Source organism: Quercus suber, unplaced genomic scaffold (assembly GCF_002906115.3).
Source record: "Quercus suber isolate HL8 unplaced genomic scaffold, Cork oak 2.0 scaffold_33, whole genome shotgun sequence".
NCBI lineage: Eukaryota > Viridiplantae > Streptophyta > Magnoliopsida > Fagales > Fagaceae > Quercus > Quercus suber.
In genome coordinates, this window is record NW_027069498.1 from 921,623 (window position 1) to 943,165 (window position 21,543).

General features: G+C 33.5%; 3 protein-coding genes across 3 annotated transcripts; 2 read left to right on the forward strand and 1 right to left on the reverse strand.

Moving 5' to 3' along the window:
* Positions 1-1,036: 1,036 nt before the first annotated feature.
* LOC112017194 (uncharacterized) lies at positions 1,037-4,489 on the reverse strand. Its single transcript, XM_065770610.1, has 6 exons — positions 4,375-4,489; positions 4,075-4,158; positions 3,922-3,953; positions 2,488-2,729; positions 1,224-1,460; positions 1,037-1,117 (listed from the first exon to the last, which is right to left on the reverse strand). The coding sequence occupies exons 2-6, from the start codon at positions 4,125-4,127 to the stop codon at positions 1,109-1,111; spliced, it is 573 nt and encodes a 190-aa protein (XP_065626682.1). The 5' UTR covers positions 4,128-4,158; positions 4,375-4,489; the 3' UTR covers positions 1,037-1,108.
* Positions 4,490-13,291: 8,802 nt separating this feature from the next.
* Positions 13,292-17,824, forward strand: LOC112017193 (protein LNK3). Its single transcript, XM_024049665.2, has 6 exons — positions 13,292-13,509; positions 14,350-14,688; positions 15,114-15,375; positions 16,208-16,324; positions 16,419-16,564; positions 17,026-17,824. Exons 2-6 carry the CDS (start codon positions 14,360-14,362, stop codon positions 17,432-17,434), a joined length of 1,263 nt encoding a protein of 420 aa, XP_023905433.2. The 5' UTR covers positions 13,292-13,509; positions 14,350-14,359; the 3' UTR covers positions 17,435-17,824.
* A 1,929-nt stretch (positions 17,825-19,753) lies between these two features.
* On the forward strand, positions 19,754-21,328 carry LOC112017199 (protein MIZU-KUSSEI 1). The gene has a single exon (XM_024049670.2). The coding sequence runs from the start codon at positions 20,043-20,045 to the stop codon at positions 20,799-20,801; it is 759 nt and encodes a 252-aa protein (XP_023905438.1). The 5' UTR covers positions 19,754-20,042; the 3' UTR covers positions 20,802-21,328.
* The last annotated feature ends 215 nt before the right edge of the window (positions 21,329-21,543 follow it).

A 21,543-nucleotide genomic window follows, 5' to 3' on the forward strand; every position in this document is an offset into this window, starting at 1 on the left:
ATACATCGAGTCCCTTAGGGACGGGCACACCCAAGTAGACAGGTGTATCCTACATATTGTTGAACTCAAGGCGGACAGACATACACATATCTTAAAATAAGAAAACACATAACAAGAGCATACTAAAAGTGATGGATGTAAAATGTTAAACAGATGCCATAAGTAAAAGAAAGTGTTTACAATAGGCCCAAAAACAAAAAAGGCACTCAACATTGTCTGAAGATAAGATGAAATACATAAAAATTTAAACAAATAAAAAAATAAGCTAGAAGGTTCTGGGTGTCTTAAGAAGGAGGGTTCTCATCATCTTTGTCAGGGGATTCTGGGCATCCTAGGTGGAAGGGTTCCCGGCCTCTTTAAGAGACAGATCCTTAGTAGACGGACCCAAGATAGTGATAGCCCTTCTGAGCAGGTTGGGCAAGAACCCCACTGTCATTTTTCGAACCCTGCTATGCATGAGTGGAGTCGTTAGACTCTTCACCGATGATGCTGCCATCTATAGGGGTCATCGGTAGCGGGTTGTCCATGGTGACTTTGGATAGATCCAGGTTTGGGTAGACGAACCTGACTTGCTTTAGGCAGTCCTCAAACCCGTCACCATAATAGACCGCACATGCATCAATAAAAGCCTGGGAAGCTTGACCTCTGCTATGGCATCAACCCTCGCCATCTCTACCTACTCATAAAGGTCGTCATCTTCGTCTTTAGGTTCTCCTTGGCCTTTTGTACCTTCTCTTGGAGACGGGCTTCCTCCTTCAACTTCTTGGTCAAGGCCGTCACCTCCTTGTTAAGAGTACGGAGGACCCCCTTGTATTGCTCCTGCTCATTGGTTAGGGTCTTATTACGCTTCCGAAGCCAGCTGATCGCCCCTTCCTGTGCGATGCTCCTATCTTGAAGCGCCTTCATACACACCAGCGCCTAAAAACAAGACAACGTTAGCCAATGAATGAACAAAAAAGTAAAAGAAAGTTTGAAAAAAGGACGTACCTATAAAGGTCAAAAAGACTTGACGCCCCTAAGTCTTCTGTCGGCTGCTCGACACAAAGATAGAATCCCAGACAACTCTTTCAGACATGATGGCTCTGGAGCTCTCCTTTCATGAAATTTGTCATGCTTTCTGTAATAAAATCATGATCCAAAAAGTTTATTTAGACAAGCAATGAGAAGGCATGAAACCTAGATATAACACAATAAGTGAGACTGAATAGTTGATTCAATCTTACCTGCATTGGAAGATACAATTTAAACTCTGGGGGGAGCTCTTCTTCTGAGTACAGGCGGTCTGAGAAATATATCCTCCTCAGACGGCAGTTTGCATGAACCTGAACACGCAGTGTCTCAACATAATTGGTCCCATATGCTCTCCTGGTAAAATCAGCAAGATTCAACTGGATTTGATTCCAGCCCTCATCCATCCTCAGCGGCATGGTGCAGATGTAAGGTTTCACACGAGTGACAGCCTAAAACAATAAAAGAAAAACTAATCACTCACAAACAAAATCCATCTTTTAGACTTTTAGTAACACACACTTACTTTAGTACAGATGGAAACTGTGCATTACTACACCACAACTGTATCCTCAAACTTTATTAGCACTACTTTCTATCCTTTTCTTTTTTTCTAAAAAACAATCCACATATCCTCTTTGCAATAATGATACCTCTAAAAACAATAGTGAGTGATTTACCTAGTGCACAACAATGACACCTCTAAAAAAATCCTACCTAGTGCAAAATAATGAATCATTTACCAAAAGTGTTCACCATCCAAAAGCTAAATAATTGTCTCCTTAGAATATAAGAAAGAAAACTCTGATGTTTGCCTATATTTTTATAGGCAAGTTTTGCACCCAGAGAAATTTAAACCCACAACATCAACTTCCACCCATTGTAAAGGAAGAAAAGTCATTTGACTTGGAGCTCATTGGCCTCACCATGCAGCTCACATTTTACTTTAACAGCTTAAAACATAGTGCAATTTGTATCACAATCTAAAAAAATGTAACAAATTTTATAACAAAACAGCTTAAAGAGTATTCTACAATTTAGAGATGATAGGAACATTATAAAGCTTAGAGATGAAGAGATGAAATATTAAATTGCCAATTCCACAATCCTCTCAAACAATCTTGAGGCATCCTGTTTAAACTATAATATGCTACATTAACTGAAGAGGGACTTGTGGTTATAAAGTTTGCAACATGACCAAAATCAGTTCATAATGCCAAAAACCATATCTTCACCTAGATCTTAGATTACTAATCACTTGTCCTCTTTAGTCTACTATTCAGCTAACAAAAGTCACAAAACATATTTTGAAATAATTCATCTTACAGGTAACAACTATTTCTTCAGTACCGTCTAAAACAAAAGTGGTCATTATTTACCAGAATATTGTCCACAACAGACAGACACATAAGCACACACAGAAAGAAGGGGGAGGGGTGGGAACATTTAAACGACAGAAACATGGGCAGACTTACACACTTGAAAATTAGAAGCTCGGAAACGCCGCCTGACATTCTTATCATCCAAGACTTGAATCTCAAAAGTAAAGTATTTCTTTAGATTCTTCACAATAATAACCAAAAATGGTAGTTTTATACCAAGTGTTGCAGCTGGATCAGCCGGGCAAGTGATGTAAGTTGACTGGATATTTGATCCAATTATTTCAAGGACATTAGATTGTATGTCTTCATCCTGTGGTCGCTTTACATGGCCACTGGCAGCTGCAAGAAGTGCAACACAAATGGTGCATTTATCTTAACAAACTTGGAAAAAATAACAGGGCTATGCTGCAGATGAAAAGTTATCCCATAAGCAAATATTGGGACCTCTTGAATAGAGAACTATAAAAATAAATATAAATAAAAATGAAACTTTTTTTTCATCGATTGGTAAGTTACACCGACACCTGGTGGGTACCTCAATCTCCAACTTGCTCTTACAAGTGGAGGAGGCACTATGTGAGCTAGAGCTAATTGGCAAGAACTTCATAGATTAACACTAGGATGCACAGATACTCCATTTTTGCTCACGTACCCATATCTGATATGTATTGTACCATTTTCATACCAGATGCCTCTAAGATACATACCTAGTCATTTATACACACACACACACACACACACACACACACACACAATATATATATAAAATATAAAAAATAAAAACACCATACATCTAGGATACACCCATGATATGACTTGGATATTGTTCTAACCCAATCCTCCATAGTGAGAGATAGCCCAAACTTGTAAGAATATTTATTTATATGTTTTATATATTGGTTTCAATATTGAATACTTACCTAGTTATCTATTATTTACTCTTTTGGATCTTGGTTTGTATTCTAAACATCATTTAATGGCCATGGATTCACTTTATTATCCATTATCATACCCTAAGTTTTTCAAAAACATTGTATCCCCGTACCCGTATCGTACCCATACCGTATCCGTACCCATGCATCATAGGATTAACATAAAACACCACTTCAAACTCATTAAGATGAAAAATGATGACAGGTCTTTATACACACTTATCATAGAAAAACAAATTTTCAAGGAAACAAATAAGGCAAAGCCAATTTCCTGACAAAAATGGCAATGTATGACATTTTTTTTTTCTGACAGGTACAATCAGGCAAAGCTACAATGCTACATCTCATACTTAATTGTTTCTAGCAACTTTATCCCACAAAAAAGAAGCTAGGATGCACGGACACTTTATTTAAGGTGTCGTACCCGTGTCATACCCGTGTACTAAGTGTGCCCTGTTTGCCATATCATATTATAATTTTTCAAAAATTACTCATATCCTAAAAAAAAAAGCTTAAAATATCTTTGCATAAAAAAAATAAATAAAAAATTAAAAAAAAAAAAAAAAAAAAAAAAAACAGAGAGCAAAAAACCCACTTACCTTCTTTATCCCATATCTGCAAAGGTTTACTCCTACAATATTCAAACAAAATTACCCACTTTTCAGTATCAAAATTGCAATGTTAAAAAAACATTGAAAATCTGTATAACATGAATTTCTCAAATGCATGCATAAGAAAAACAACCAACATACCCAAGGCTGTATAAGATGGACAGAAATCCAGACTGGAAGGTGTTCTTAAACATTTTTTTTTTCAGCACTGTTGAGAAAATTGAACTGCAATGAAAAATCAAAAATTAATTTGTACATATACATAAGAAACACAAATACAAAGAAGTTTTCATTGTATAAAAATTATAAGCAGCACAAAATTTTTTTTTTTTTTTCTTTTAATGGCTGCATGCGTGTCCTTCCCTTTTTTTTAATAATAATCGGACACGGAGGAGACACGGCGAGGAGAGTGAAAATATAACTGAATTAAAAATTGCTAACCTGAAACGCTGCGTTTTTTCAGTTTCCTCTCTCTCTCACGCCGATCTCCTCTGGCTCTTCTTCTTCTTCTTCTTCTTCTTTTTCTTCTTTCTTCTTCTCCTTCTGCCAAATATGCCCTTACGTATTTTACAGTTTTCCCCTTTTGACCCCCGCTTGGGAATTGGGTATTTTTGGGACGAAGGTGTTTTAAATTTTTTTTTTTTTTTATTTAAGAAATTACACTTTATACCTATGCTATATCTTTAATTACACTTTGTACTTTAAACTTTTTGAATGCATATTTTGCACTCTAAATTATAATTTTTGTTACACTTTACACCCCAACATTAAGCTTACCATTAACTTAAATGGAAAAATATGACACCACATAAAAAGTTCTGATTGTCCATCTTCTCAATTTTTTAAAGAATAAAAGATAAATTACACTTTATTACTCTAAATTATACTCTTTATTATACTTTACACCCTAAATTTTAAATTTCTATCCAAGTTAACAGAAAACTTAACATCTGGTGCAAAGTGTAATATGAGTCATAATTTAGAGGGCAAAACGTGCATTTAAAAAGTTTATGGTGCAATGTGTAATATGAGGTATAATTTAGAGTGGTAAAATGTAATTTTGCCAATTTTTTTTAATTGTTTCAATTGTGTCAATTTAGTCTCTAACTTTTATAAAAAAAAAAAAAATTAATATCTAACTTTTCAGTATTTTGTCAATTTAGTCCATGTCGTTATCTTTTTTTATGAAAGTTGCTGCCATGGTAAACAGGCAAAACAAAAAATTAATTTATGTTAATGTGATAATAAACTAATTTTTTATTTTGGCCACTTGCTATATTAGCAATTTCCATCCAAAATATAACAATAGAAATTAAATTGATACAATATTGTAAGCTAAAGAACTAAATTAACACAATTGAAATATTATTGACCCCAAATTAAAATATAGTGTAAATGATAGGAATCAAATAAGTAGTTTTATTGTTTTTTTTTTTTAACGTCTACCTAGGTGAATCTTAATATTGATTAGTAAAAAAATAAATACATAGCATAGTTTTTAATTATATTTGTATATTATCAAGGTAACACAGTAGATACATGTATATATTATTAGGTGGCGTTTGGTAGGGAGAATTCACATTACTCCTGATATCCAGATTCCTATGAATGTGATTCCTAGAAATCACATTCCTAAGAATGTAACTATTCCTATGTTTGGTTTCATTGGGAATTTCTTAAAATTTCTAAGAATGTGAGATGATAATGTTTGGTTTATTCCCAGGAATCTTAAATGAATTATTTATTTTTCTCATTCTATCCTTAGATTTGAATGTGAACTACCAAGTCATTAAAAAAAAAATCTTCCTCTAAATAAATAATGAAAAACCAAATATAAACTATTAATTATGACAAATTCATTAAAATTATTTATTTTCCATGAGCATAAACCCATTAATAATTTGTTCAGCAACACATACACAATAGCAAAAGTGAATACTTGGCAATAATGGAGAGTCCCCTTCAAACCTTTTTTTTTTTTTTTCACACGTAAAACCTAAATAAAACTTTTTTAAAGAATATATCAACAAAGTTGTCTATCCTATTTATGTTATTTTGGCAGGAAAAAATAAAGATGAGGGAAAATATATTGATGATTTATTTTATTTTTTATCTTAATTACTTAAATGATAAGGAAAAATGGTTAAAATTGTCAATTTATAAAAAATACAATTTTATAAAACTTCAATATATTTTAGAATATTCTTCCCTTCTTTTGTTTGGGAGTTTTAAAGGAGGGAATGGAAAGTTCATTCCCTTGTTTGGGAGTTTAAGTGAGAGGGAATGGAATGGGTAGGAGGGAACACTCATTCCTCTCTATTCCCTTAAAATCTCAAATTTTCATTTCCCCCGAAATTGGAAAGAATGGGAGGGAATGGAATTAGATTTAATGATTTTTTTTTAAACTAAAACTCCCAAAATATCCTTATATATTTAACTATTTATTTTAAAATAGGGGTCCAATAGTAATATTGTCGTAAAATGATTCTATTTCATTCCCTCCATGTTGCTCCCAAACAGGATTACTTACATTCCATTCATTTTCATTCCTTTCCATTCCTTTATTTTAAAACATCCAATCAATGTTACTTAATTCCATTCCATTCCATTCTTTTCTATTCCTTTCCCTTACTTAAATACATTCCATTCCTTTCCATTCCCTTATGATCATTTCATTCCATTCCATTCCATTCCCTTACGAACTCCCGAGCGGAGCCTTAAGCTTAGGAATCTGGATTCCCACCTGTTTTAAAGGGAATCCACATTCCTATTGAGAGGGGTTTAAGGGGGGAATACAAATTCTCCTGACATCTGATTCCCTAGCGTAATTTGCAACCAAACATGAGAATCATTAAACATTCCTAGGAATCTTAAAATATTACCATGTACCAAACGCTACATTAATGGTTAGACTTTAATATTCTTCTAAAAGAATTTTTAATAATTATTTTAAAACAATTATTTTTGTTATTAAACAAATATAATTTAATATTAAGAAGTGGGATGTTCTATCCTACCAGCTTGTTTGTTTCCCAGGAAAAGATTTAGCCGGAAAATATAATAGGGCAGCAGCCAGGTGGAATCTGCTCTGTGGGAAACTGGGAACTGGTAGTGTCCAGAAGGGATTTGAAAGACTCTAGAAGGCCCGTGTGGGAGGGTGTATTTTCTGGGTCATCATGAGTTTGGGCTTCCAAGGGAATCCACATTCCTATTGAGAGGGGTTTAAGGGGGGAATACAAATTCTCCTGACATCTGATTCCCTAGCGTAATTTGCAACCAAACATGAGAATCATTAAACATTCCTAGGAATCTTAAAATATTACCATGTACCAAACGCTACATTAATGGTTAGACTTTAATATTCTTCTAAAAGAATTTTTAATAATTATTTTAAAACAATTATTTTTGTTATTAAACAAATATAATTTAATATTAAGAAGTGGGATGTTCTATCCTACCAGCTTGTTTGTTTCCCAGGAAAAGATTTAGCCGGAAAATATAATAGGGCAGCAGCCAGGTGGAATCTGCTCTGTGGGAAACTGGGAACTGGTAGTGTCCAGAAGGGATTTGAAAGACTCTAGAAGGCCCGTGTGGGAGGGTGTATTTTCTGGGTCATCATGAGTTTGGGCTTCCAAGATTTTTGGGCCTTGTAAAGGAATGGCTAACTCATAAACCGTGTTGTGCTATTTTATTTTTTTGCTAATATATACATATATAAAACTGAAACCTAAAACTCTCACAATTTTTCACATCAGTACAAAATTTAAATAAAATTATTTTTGTTTAGTCTAAACTTAATAATAAGTGAAACATTTTTTCTCTAACAAATCTAACTTAAACTCAAATTCATAATTATCATTTTTTTTAAATAAAATTATTTTTATTTAGTCCAAACTTAATAAAAAGTGAAATTCGATTTATCTCTCTGATAAGTCCAACTTAAATTCAAACACATAATTATCATTTTTTAAAAATAAAATTATTTTTATTTAGTCCAAACTTAATAAAGAGTGAAACTTAATCTATCTCTATGATAAGTCCAATTTAAACTTAAACTCAAACTCATCATTATCATTTTTTTAAACTAAATTATTTTTGTTAAGTTCAAACTTAAGAATAAGTGAAACTCTATCTCTCCAATAAGTCCAACTTAAATTCAAACTCAAACTCAAACATTGATATAATTTATCTTCAAATTTGCGACTTATAAAATTTGGTTTGTTTAATGTGCTTGCGAGTACGTAACTACATATCTGATTTCCTCCATCAACTGAAGCATCCTATTTTTAGTTTTTAAACAATGATCTGGTCTCCCCCCTTCCCCTCATAATATGACAAAGAAAATGGCCACATTACATGACAAGAATTGATTGTCTGCAATGTATATGATCTATGTATAAGCACTCATCCAAGTAGATAAGCTCCGGTGCCTTCCACCTAATGATTGCTATATAAAACTGTTCGGATGATAATTAGAATGATTGTGACGTGGAGAGAATATGGTGCAAGCATGTTAATCTCAACATTTTTTTAGCGTGAGCCAAGTACTGATAAGGTTTCGTCTAAATTTTAAACTTGTTAAAATTTAAAATTTATTATTTTATGAGTTCGTGTATTTTTTTCTTTTTCTTTTTTGAATAGTCATATATTTTTTGAATTATTTTAATAACTTATTCTTTAATTATATATCTTTTTGGCATTTTGAAAGTTTTAACATAAATTTGTGTAGTCATATATATATATATATATTATCTATAATTTGTAGGCTCTGAATCTTTTGATTTTTTTCAAATGTTATAGTCATGGATTATCTTTTAAATGTAACACGCCTTTCTCTTATATTTTTTTATTGTTCAGTCATATATATTTTGTTTTGTTTCAATAATTTATAAGTAATGAATCATCTAATTCTTTAATATTTTTTGGTCTTTCAAAATTTTTAATATTTGAATTTTTGAGTTATTTTTTTGGAGTATCTGAAACTGACAAATTTGTTGTAAGCCATTGCAAGTTGAAGCAATGGCTTCTTCATCAAATTATAACACAAATTGAAGTCATACAAAAGCAAATCATGCAATGGTGTAATTTCTTAATCAATTTAAGATTTTATAAAATTATTTTAGTCTACCTCACAAATAAGTAGATTTCCGTGCATAGCACAGATTAGCGGCTAGTTAATTTAGAAGTTAAAGTTTGTTTTTAGCAATGAGAAGTTGTGAGAACTGAGAAGTTCCCTTATATAAATAATTCTATCAATATAAAAAATTTTACAATTGTTGAATTGGTAATTTGTGATTAATATTGATAAAATTTTTGCTAATGGTAAGTTCATATAAGGTGATTTTACTTCAATCATAATTTATTGCATGAATGGAGTAGTTAGGGAAAAAAAAAAAGTGAAAGTTTTTGTGTGCTGTAAATAGTAATGGATTTGAAGCTTTTGGCATTCCTAGCTTATTGGGTTAAAGTCATTATTTTATCACCTTTTAGCCAAAAGAGGGTAAATAAATTAGCTTCAAAAAGAACTAAGTTATTCAGTTAAAATTCATTTTTATCTCACGTATTAGGCAATATATATATATATATATATGGATGCTAAATGCATTAGCAAATTAAGGTGGTTCACTGATTACTGAAAAGAAAAAATAAAAGGTGTGGGGGGTGGAAATCCAAACTTATGTATTGAGCCCAAGGCTCTATTTGAATGTTACTATGTGTCCGAAGAGACGAAAGTTGTTGAGAAGGAGTCCGCATGAAAGAAAGATATCTAGAAGTGAAGGGGATCAGTCCGAAGAGAGCACCAGTGGTCCGAAGAGATCATTCTCCTCGGATGTAAAGATTCTTGGTCAGGCAAATATCTGGAGGGTTCGAATGATCTTACTAATGACTTCAGCGACCTGGATAAGTTTTGGACACACCTGGAGATAAGAAGAATGGAGAAATATCTAAAAGGAAAAGCGGCCACCGCCACATTAAATACACTGTATCTGCTTTTTTGGCCGCATTAATGTGGAGAAGACCCCTGAACAGTGTCGTCCCAGCTACTACTACTCACAGAAAGCTAAAGAAGAGATCTGACGTAACACATACTCAAGTGGACACTTAGATGAAGAACAAGTGGACGATGAAGATGATGAGGAAGGATGCTATATAAAGAAAAAGCCTCTGGAGGAGAAAGGGGGAGGGTTTTGGAGAATTTTATTGATTTTTCATTCAATAATATTCCTCTTCGGACATCAAATTGAAAAGTTTTGAAGTATGTTTTTTATATCAGTTCCTTCTTGAATATCATAGTTAACTATTGCTTAGTTCACAGTTAGCCTAGCTCTTTTACCCATTCTCTACAAATTCATTGTTTTGGGTCGAGTGGGCTCATAATCCAAATTTTTTGGGCTTGGGCTACAAAAATAGACCCTACAAAAGGAAAGGAAAGCAAAATATTATTGATTTCTCTCTCTATCTTAGTAGTTCATTAAAATTTTAAGGTGGAAGATGTTTCCAATTTTTATTAGAATTTTGCTTGGGTTCAATACTTTAAAACACTAGTATTTTTTTTTTATGTGTTCTAATAAGTATTATTGTTTACTAAAAAAAAATTGAGATGTTCATCCCACATTGATTAGTGTTTATTGTACTTTGATTATGTAATGTATTATAAACCGGTTTAAAACATTAGTTTTATTATTTTCGTGTGTGTTCTAATAAGTATTACTGTTTACTAAAAAAAATACTTGAGTACACTAAATCTATTGAGATAGTGGCACGTGTTTGCTTTTAGCCAAATGTCACCATTATGATGGGTCTAGTGCACTGGACTCCAGCTTTGATCTTTTCATTAACATATGGCATATTTCTTATTGAGGAAAATTCTTAATTATCTCACTAGTCAATATTAGAAGATACAACACATTGTTGAATATTACACTAAAGGGAAGAGCATACAATCCAGTCAATAAGTTTAAAAACACAAAAAAAATTTACAATTATTGAGAAGATAAATTATTATCAGTAGATAAAAAAACTATGTTAATAGTGAGTCTATATAGGAATTAGTAAAAATTTGTCAACTTAACTGTTATTTAGCTTTAAATTGATTTATATTCTCAATTGGTCAAAATTTAGGTACAATCTTTTCCTTAAGTTTCGCTCTTAAAATTTGACTATGTGACTATTTAATTAAAAAAATACACTTTTATTTCATGAAAAAAAAATTACATGGTAAAATTTTAAAAATAATATCTAAGTACTATACTTAAATATTATATTTCTTAATTTATATAATCGATGAGAATCAGTAAAAACTTGCCGACTCGACGTTTCCATCAAGTAAGTGACAATCCCTGGTAAAGAATAGACTGAATGCGAAGGGCATGAGTGAAAAAGGTTGCCGACTGTAATATAATCAACCTCACGCCCAAGAAAAACCCAAATGGGCCAGCCCAACGTAGACTGTTTGTCAATTCTAAGCAAGACTCTCCGACTTTGGGTCCCATTCTCCCTTGGACTACTCAAAACATAATCAGTGAAAATAAGTTGTAAGAACTTAGGAAAAAAAAAAGAAAAAGAAGAAAAAAGTGACGGTTTAATGATTTATTCCATGTCCCGTCAACTGTTCTTATCTTATTCAAAAATTATTGCGATGCTAGGCCTTATCTATCTATATATTTGTATACATTACCATATGAAAAATATATTATCGTTACCTTACATATGTATATTACATTTTTCACATTAGTTGTGTCATTTCCCACAAATCCTCACTGTTTTGAACAAAGTTTTAGGATCATGGGCATAACTAAATGAGATAAAATAACACTACTCTCTGAAAGCTTTGTAACTTAGTGTCATTATTTATTATCCTTCGTGAGGACAATTATGGTTAAAATCTTCTTTTTCTATGGGCATGATTATCGAATTATTAAAAGAAAAAAAATACTAATCAAATAAAAAATTCAATTATAATTTACTTTCATCTACGTAGACCTAGTTATATTTCACATTTAGAGTATCTTAATGATACAAGTTAAGGTACATTTAATATTTTATTAAGTAATTTTTGAGACATTTTTTTTTTAAAGTAAAGTCAAATTTTGTACATATACCAAGAAAAACATAGACAACCACAATGAATTTGTACATGTAAACTAATAGAAAGTGTATTTTTTATTTATTCTTTTCAAAATTCTTCTAGCTATCATTTTTTTTAAAGATAGTTTTAACATATGACATTTACTTTTGATGATAATTTTTTATCATTAGACTAAAACACCAATTAGTTTTTTTAGTGTAGACGAAAATTGAACCTTCATTCTTATTTAATGACAAGAGACTTTATTAATTAAGCTAACTATTTTGTGCTTCTTGATCTTTTCAAAACATCTATAATTCAAAACTCCCTCTCCATTGTAACTGTAACTCATAATGGCTATTTCACTTCATACTTGTGATCCATTCCGACAACCTCGTAGGTCGATAGTGTAATAAATTGAATCTAACCAATACACACTTGACCAATGGACCCACCACCCTAATACTCTATTAGGGGTGTATAATATTATGATAATCTAATATAGTTATCATTAGATACTTGCCAATTAGTGATAATCTAATACTATTAATTAGGCGGTGATACTTACCAAAAACACAAGTAGTTGTTGTTTGGATAAGAATAAAATTCCCACATAGTATTTGATGCTATGGGTGTGGGTGCTATTGTATCATAAATCTTGTGGCCCTCCTCTCCTCATAACCTTTGTCTATGACAGCCTCACAGCTGACAAGTCAAGACCCTACTCTTTCTTAACTCACACTCCTACCCTATGTATAAAGTTATACAATAAAAGCCTCAACTCTTTTTTTTTTTTTTTTTTTGGGAAAAAGATAAAATCCTAAACATAAAGCAACACCTTTTCGTTTTTCCAATTATGCCCTTCACATGTGCCTAACCACCTCACTGCCTTCCACTCCTTCACTTCACGCCACGTGTCCTACACTCTCACCTAATCGTGCCACGTATCAACAATATCAGATCATGCACCGAGAATCTGCCACGTGTACTCATCTCAACCACAAAGTGTCACATCAAGGGAAAATGACCAAAACAGACACATGACTTTAGGTGCAACTAGGGGTTCCAATGGAATACAAAGCAAAGGGCATTTTAGGGCAATCCGAGTCATTTTTATTGCAACCCACTTTGTCACAGGCTCACAGCACCACATGACCGAATCAAAATCTGTGCAGTGGGACCAGATGTTGCCACGTGGACCTCTGGGGTTGCAGTTTTAGATGGAGACCTCTCAGCCACGAATTCTCAGCCTCACTTATCAGCCACAAACCACTTTCTTTGACCCTATTAGAACAATAAAAAAACACTTCTTTGTCCACCCAGAACCACAAAGCCGCCACCTCTGTGTATTTTTTGTTTGCTCTGCTTCCTTAGCTGACACTGTGTTAAGCTCTCAACCCCAAGAACAAAAAAAAAAAAAAACCCATCTAAGTTTTCTTCATCTGGGTCTATTTCTTTAGCTGAATCAAGAACTGGGTCTTCCTTGTTTTCTCAACTAATCTCATAAGGTGTGTGCTTTTCTTCAACTCCTATTTTTTTTGTGTAGTTTAAATGTGGTTTTATGAGTCTTGTACCATGATATTATTGCTTTTTTAGCAGAGTTTTGGGTCCTTTTGAGAAGCTGTGGTTTTTATATGGCTGTGGATTTTTGTAAAAAATTTCTGCTGCTTAAAGTGCTTTTTTGTGATATGATTTTCGTTTTTGTTTGGTTTGTGAGAAAAAGTAGGGAAAGAAAAAAGAAAGAAAAAGAAATTAAGCTTCCAAATTTAGATTTAGGCTTATCATCTGGTAATGGATTATTTTTGAAACTTTACTCTGCTGAGTCTCTTGAAAATAAACAAACTGAAAGCATAAATTAAAATCTAGTATTTTTTTCTTCTTGTTTTGTTGAAGATCTAGGAAATCAGTGGGAGAAATATGATTTCCTGCTGATATATAGTTCATATATCTGTTCTTGTTCTATCTAAATCTGGAAATTGGTTTAACCTATGTAAATTTAGACTCATTTTCTAGATTTTTCCCTGCTAGTAGTTGAACTAAGTCTTAGTGATTTTACATAGTTTACTAATTGACAAAAAAGAGAGAAAAAGAAAGAAAAAGATGAGAGTTTCTGATAAAAATTCTCTCTTATGGATCTGTTTGATGGCCACTAAACTAAGGACTTGTAATTGTTATGAGGTATTAAATCTTGTATATTCCGTTTCTTATTTCAGGAATAGAAAAAGGTCACTCTTTTCTGTAATGATAATTTCATCTGTCATTGATTGAGAATATGATAACATTGCCGATTGCTTTGTCTATTTAATCTTATGCTCCTTTTTCCAATTTTCTGTTCCTTTTAATTTCAGATCATATCTCATGGAGTGGTATCTTGGGAGTGGATTTGATGATCTTGTTGTTCCCAAAGATCAAGAATTACCAGATAGGCTTCCATCACCAGACAGCTGGTCAAAATGGGGGATTAGTGCATCTGAAAGTTTCAGGTCACCTTACAAATGCTTTGACATGGATGAAAATTCTACCCAACAAGAACTTAACTTCAATGGTGAAAAAGATCAGTCCTGTGGTTCAAGCATGTGTGAAGGATTGTCAGAGGAGTGTTTTAATTGGAGAACAAATTCGCGTGACCAGCCGGACTGCCAGCTCAATGACTTAGCGGGATTCGAACAGATGAATGACATTTTCTTGTACAAGCGTAACCTCTGGGATTAAGATACTTGAATTACTGCATGTAGGAAGTGATTAAGCTTCTCAACAACTTTAACTTGACATAATAATCACTGGCATTTGAATCGCTCCATTGTGCTTTATTTTGTGTACCTCATAGACATCCTCACGATTGGGGCCATTTCAAACCATTACACCATCAAAATATGACTTCAAATTTGAAAAACATTAGCTTCTTAACTGATTTAGCATCAGTTGTGGTGAGGGATCACATACTCTTTGATGGTTCTATTTTAATAGATATGTTTATATACTACGTGCCATTTGAAATACAATAGAGCCATTCAATATCCATGGGATGTCCAAAGCCCTGCATGTTTGTTGTATTTAAATGATGTTCTCTTTGTTTTTAGACATCACATTCTTTGGTTTTCCCTTAATGCAGGAGTTCCTTGCTTGAAGATCTGCCAGAGACAGAAAATCTAGATGAATCATTTTACTTTTCTCCTGAATCTGACTATGGCATGATGGCCATTGACAATCTAGATTCACAAAGTATCTCAAGTGATGTAGAAAATACCATCGGAAGCTCAAAGTATCTCAAAAGACATGCCTTTTCTCCACCAATGGGGTGGGATAATGGAGATGTTACCGATGTGCAGTTTATTCCATGCAACACAGAACAACTAGATTGCCCAAGAGTAAAGGTTAGATTGTTCTATATGCTTTTTACTTGTGAAGTGCTACGTTTTTAGTTACCATTAGTGTTACATAATCTGGACCAGCCTGATTAATATAGAATGTATTTTTTGAATGGTTGGTACTATCAAGCGGTCTGGTTCTTGGCATGGACTGCTGGTATTTCTGAGGTATGCTGATGTTTGGATAGATGAAAGTTCACTTTTTTACCCATTAACTGGAAAATACTATTTTCAAGATTGCAATGGTTTCAACCCTTATATTATGTAAACTCATTTTTGCTTCAAACATCAACGACCCTAAATTTTTATGGTTAAAAGAGTCTTGCTATTACTTGGTTCATGGTTGAATTGAGAGGCTTATTCTTATTTCTTATGATTTTTTTTGGCTACAAATTTTTATTACTGCGTACTTTCAAGATCTTGATTTTAAAGGTGTTGGTCGAGTGAAAATGAACATATACATTCAAACATCTCTTGATTTTGTTATATCATATACTGGTTCAAGGACTCATGCTGCCACAAATGTTAAAATCGTAGCTGGGCATTATGTTACAGTGTTCCCATTATTTTAGTGGAAAATATTTGACACAAATTTGAGTCCTTCTGCTGGGTTTCATGTAAGCAGGGTGATGTATTAGGTTTCTTTTATAGAGTGCATGGCACTATAGAACTGCAGAAAGAGTGTGTGTGTGTGTGCGTGCGCGCGCGCGTCTGTGTGAGAGAGAGAAAATTTGTTCTATCCACCATTATCTCTTCTACTTTTACTGCAATATTTATTTTTTTAGTACTTGTTTTCAGACACACAAGATTAGCTAATCAAGTTAATTTTCTTTCTAAGGAATCATATGGAAAGGACATGGTCTCTTCTGAGCAAAATGAAATGGATGGGACTTTGGGTCAGGATGCATCACTTGAAGAATCTGTATTGCATGAGCTTGAACTGGTGATGGAACAGGTGAAGTAACTAAGAGCTCAAAAGCTTTTAAACTGCATCGCTTCGGGAAATGTTTATTTTCTTATTAGAATTTCTCTCTTTCAATGTAATTTAGTTGCCGGAGAAGACCCGGATTTGCTTTCGGGATGCCTTGTACCGCCTTGCAAAGAACTCAAAAAACCACATGGAAACACTTAGCGACGATGGATACCTTGTGATGGAAAAGTCCCCTCCATTGACAACTCAGGATGTAACAATGAGGTGCGCAATAATTTCTCTGTATTTTTGGTGTATTTCTCTATCATTATGTTGAAATTGTTTTAGGATTTCCATTTAAGCTACTTGGTGGTGTTGATGTTCCAACAGTCAAATTACAAGCCACAGGCATTGATAGTGTCAGTAGGACTAATCTCATTTCATGATTTTCCTTTGATTTCTGAACAATTGAAAGAATCCAATTCTACCAATACAAGTAACAATTGAAAGAATCCAACTCTCATTTCGGTTTAAATTTCTGAGTGGCATTTACAATCAACCATGTTATTAGGAATCTTCTGTTAGTGTATCTATGCAATATTGCAGATATATCAGCAAGTGTGGTTGTTAGGTCCCGTTTTGGGTAACCAAGTGTTCTTCATCCAATTATATGATTTTTTTCTGTGTCTTTCTCTTGGATGCATTTCTGTAGCTCTCTTGATAAAAAACATCTCCTTCATATTCAGGTCTGAAAGTAAGAAAGCAGTGGAGTCAGAGACCAATACCATTGATCGAGCCATTGCAAATCTCATGTTCAATAAAACAGACACTAGTGTAAGAGAAGTAAGAGAATTTTCCAGCGCAGCATCAGTTAGCTCGAACGAAGGAGTATCTGGAGACACCCAACCACCAGTAAACTCCAAGCAAGAAGTCATGAGAGTAACTGGGCCACAAAACTACAGCTCGAATCAACCCAAAATCCATCTTTTTCCAGACCAACAAATTTTAGCAGGTGATGCAGAAGTCCCGACCCTTTTTCAAATAGATCCACGGGAAACAAATCATAAAAAGAATGCGGAAAAAGTAAATGAGAACTACAGAAATCCTGCAGAGAAGAGGAAGTCTTTTGTACTGGACTTTGGTTCTGTGATATGATGGATGAAAGGCCATCTGAAGATTGTCATGAAGGGAGGATCCATGAAAGCTTTATCTTCCAAGAGACCATGAAACAATCGCCTGAGTTGAGCGTTACTATATGCACGTATATATACCCCGTTTAGTTATTATATATGCTGGTAGTTAGCATGCAGGATAGCCCTCTTCTGACAATTTCCAAATTTACGTATAAAATAGAAGTAGTAGTCAAATCAGTTCAGTTTTGATTAGAGTTCAAATGAATAGTAATTTGAATAACTCGGACAAAGGATTATTTGCTTCTGCTTTCTTTTTCTTCTTTTTTGGATTGAGGGTAAGCATTAGTAAGTATGGTATGTGTATGATAAGTTGATAATATTTGGTATGTGTATATGAAGAGTTATTAATATTCTTGTTTGTGCCATATTGGACGAATTATCAAAAAAATTTCTGGAAAGAAAGGAAGAGCTAGTTAAAACCTGGTTTTGAATAGCTATAAAATTGATCTGAACCTTGCTCTACCGACCTTCAATTTGACATCACATGGCAAAGCAGCTTGAGGCTTCATTAGCTTCACTGGGCATAGGAAATTTTCGAAGCCTGGTTTATGCAAATGAGCATTTTTATCTGCAAGGCTGCTAGTAATTTGATCTGTGATTGTCGCTGGCACATTGTTGAAGTGTTTCCCATAACTTTGTGTGTGGAGGATGAAGATTGATTATACTGATATTGTTTTAATGATCTCTATTTTAACACCTATAACTGCAAAGTTTATCAATAATAGCAATTATAGCATTAGTAAGTTCTGCTTGTGAAGAGTCATCAGTAGGTTCATAACTTCATACTATGTCAAAGTGCTCAGAAGGGAATGAAATCCCACTTTTTAATGTGACTTCTATTCTGACTATGCACTGTTGCAACGATTCAATTATAAACTTGGAATGAATATAATGCAAACGAGTAATTATTATGTAACACAACATAGTCCATATATTAAGATAGATAACAACCGTCATAAGTCACACCTATATATGTTATCTCTAGCTGCATTAAGAGGTAAGTAAAATTTTTATTACTAATGTTAGAACTGTGGATATTTATGGTGCTACTAAGTGTAACATGTGTATTCACTTGTTAAGCATTTTGTTTGTAATAATTAATATAGAATGGTGGATTAAGTTAACTCAATTGATAAAATTTGTTTTGTCAAAAACAAGAAATTTGTGATTGAACACACCCAACACAGAAAAGAAATTAATTAATGTTTTGGTTTGAACAGAATCTTATATTAGCTTTTTTATTTTTTTATTTTTTATTTTTTATTTTTTATATAAACTACTCAAGAATCTATTCTAGTACCTTTTATCTGCTTGTAACTTGAACTAATATCTATGAGAATATCCCATTCCATGGGCCATGGATTTTATTCTATCTTAGATAAATATAAATAAAAAATAATAATTGGAAATGAAAAATTCTTCTATGCTATTGCTAGGAGCTTAGGACCATGAGACCCCCCACCTGTAGGTGAAGCTTGACTTTTGTTTGGGGACAGGTTGTAGTGCCTCTCCACAAACAAAACCCTCTGCCGGCGGCACAAAGGCAGACATAGCTCACAACATGCACAATGTTTCGACCTACTTAATTTGGTAACATTGACCTAATTAGCTATAAAAAAAAAAATTAGATTCTGCTCAAGCATCAGACTCAAAAATGTCAACTCAAGGGCGGCTAGAATCATTCAAATCAACCTAAATTGTCAAGTCCATAATTAATATTGCAAATTAAGTACATTTACTGCCCTGAAAAATTTAAGAGTCTTATAACTTTTTTTTTTTTTTTTTTTTTGAGAAACAAGAGTCTTATAACTTAACTCATGACAATTAAATGAAGACGTGGTCCAAATTATTCGTTTCTATTATAACTATCAAATTACTTTTAAAATAAAAATACTAAAAAAAAAAAAAAAAGCAGGATAATATACTTCAACTTTTGCTTTTTAAGCATCCAGAATTTTGGGTAACAACTCAATTATGAGATACAACTTGTGTTTCTGAAGCTGTACATATTAAAATGGACCTCTGTATGAACAAGGCTATAAGAAAAGCCTCTCAAGTAGCCAAAAAAAACCTACAAAAATCTATAAGAAAAGCAAAAGCAGGACAGTATATTTGAACTTACTTTTAAAGCATTCAAAATTTTGGGTGACAACTCAACCATGAGAAGCAACAGAATTCTCAAGCTGTACATATTAAAATGGCTTTCTATATATACAAGACTATACTCTCGAAGTAGCTAAAAAAGACATTTAAAATTTAGAAGATAAACTAATTTGCAACCACATCTTTTTAACTTACCTATCTTTAGCTAACTATAGCTAGAGTACAGCCTAACCATAAGTCAGTACTAAACCAAAAATTTATATGTTTGTCACAAAAATTTCCCACTTTAATAAACATAAAAACTACCATGACTATAACCAACGTGCATACCACAACTACTTCCTCTTCATATACACCATACCCCTACAACTACACCAACAACAAACACCTCTCATTTTAGACCATTTATCCATCCTTTTGCTACAATCACCAAAGCTCTGGCAATTAATCAAACACATTAGGCATATATGGCGGTGTCAAAGCCACAAGCGCCGTCACTACCACCACCACCACCACCACCACCAGCCGTGGAGGGTAAGCCGCCCCCTATGTATACCCGGCCGCCTATCTCCCTCCAACCATCACATAATAAAAAGAACCACCTTTCAAAATCTAACCGGCTTTTCAGGCGCTTTCGATCAGTTTTTCGGTCATTTCCAATAATAAACATCCCGTCGTGCAAAATACCCGTCTCCCTACACGGTGGCCGGTCCAATGACGGGCACATTCATGGAGGGACACGCATGACAGGGACCCTTTTTGGGTTTCGCAAGGCTAGGGTGAACCTTGCCATCCAAGAAAACTCTAGGTGTTTGCCTATTCTTCTTCTTGAGCTTGCAATTCCCACGGGGAAGCTTTTACAGGACATGGGGATGGGGCTTGTAAGGGTTGCACTTGAATGTGAGAAGCACCCAAATGAGAAGACCAAGATTATCGACGAGCCCATATGGAGCTTGTATTGCAATGGGAGAAAATCAGGGTATGCTCTGAAGAGAGAGGCAACAGATGATGATTTGAATGTGATGCAAATGCTGCATGCGGTGTCAATGGGAGCTGGGGTTCTTCCAAGTGAAGTAACATCAGATCAACAAGAGAGTGGTGATTTGATGTACATGAGAGCGCATTTTGAACGTGTTGTTGGATCAAAAGACTCTGAGACATACTATATGCTGAATCCTGATGGCAACAATGGCCCTGAATTGAGTATTTTTTTTGTTAGGATATGATATGAAGCCTTTGACTAGTCTGTTGAGAATTTATAATCGGCTCAATAACTTTTGGGACTAAGGCGTAGTCGTTGTTATTGTTGTATGATATGGAGTTGGTAGGTGCATGGTTAAGGTGAATGTGTTTAGCATGGAAAAAAGTGACTTTTTCTCATGCAAATGCAAATGGGTTTGGGAGATCTATGACCATGTGACCATGGATGCATGCAAGAAGAGATGTTGTTGATGAGAGCATTGGAGCCAAGAAGATGTTGTTGCCCCTCTAATTGGAAGAAAGGAAAAAGGGTTAAGGGAACTTTTGGTGACTATGCATTAATGGATTGAAATTGTCATGAAGAGATTGAAATGTTGTCTCTTTGGAATTCTGGAAATGAACAAGAACAAGTTTGTGCATGTAATCCATATTGTCTATATTAGGTTTATTTACATTTGTATTTCTTGATAAGAGACAAGCAATTTCATAGTGAAGATTAACTTTTTAACAAATCTAAATTTGTAAATAATGTTCTGCTATTTAAAATAAGTTATTGTTCTTTATTTATTTATTTATTTTTTTTGTTGACAAAATTGTTCTTTATTTGGTGCTATGGAATCTTAAGTACTATGACATTATATATACCGTTAAATTCATGAAAAAAAAAAAAAATCTTTACCATAAAATAGATATTCTTTCATTTCAAAGTAAATGGAATTGATCAAAATCTGTGTTGTCCAACTATTATAACGAATGTAAAGAAAAAAA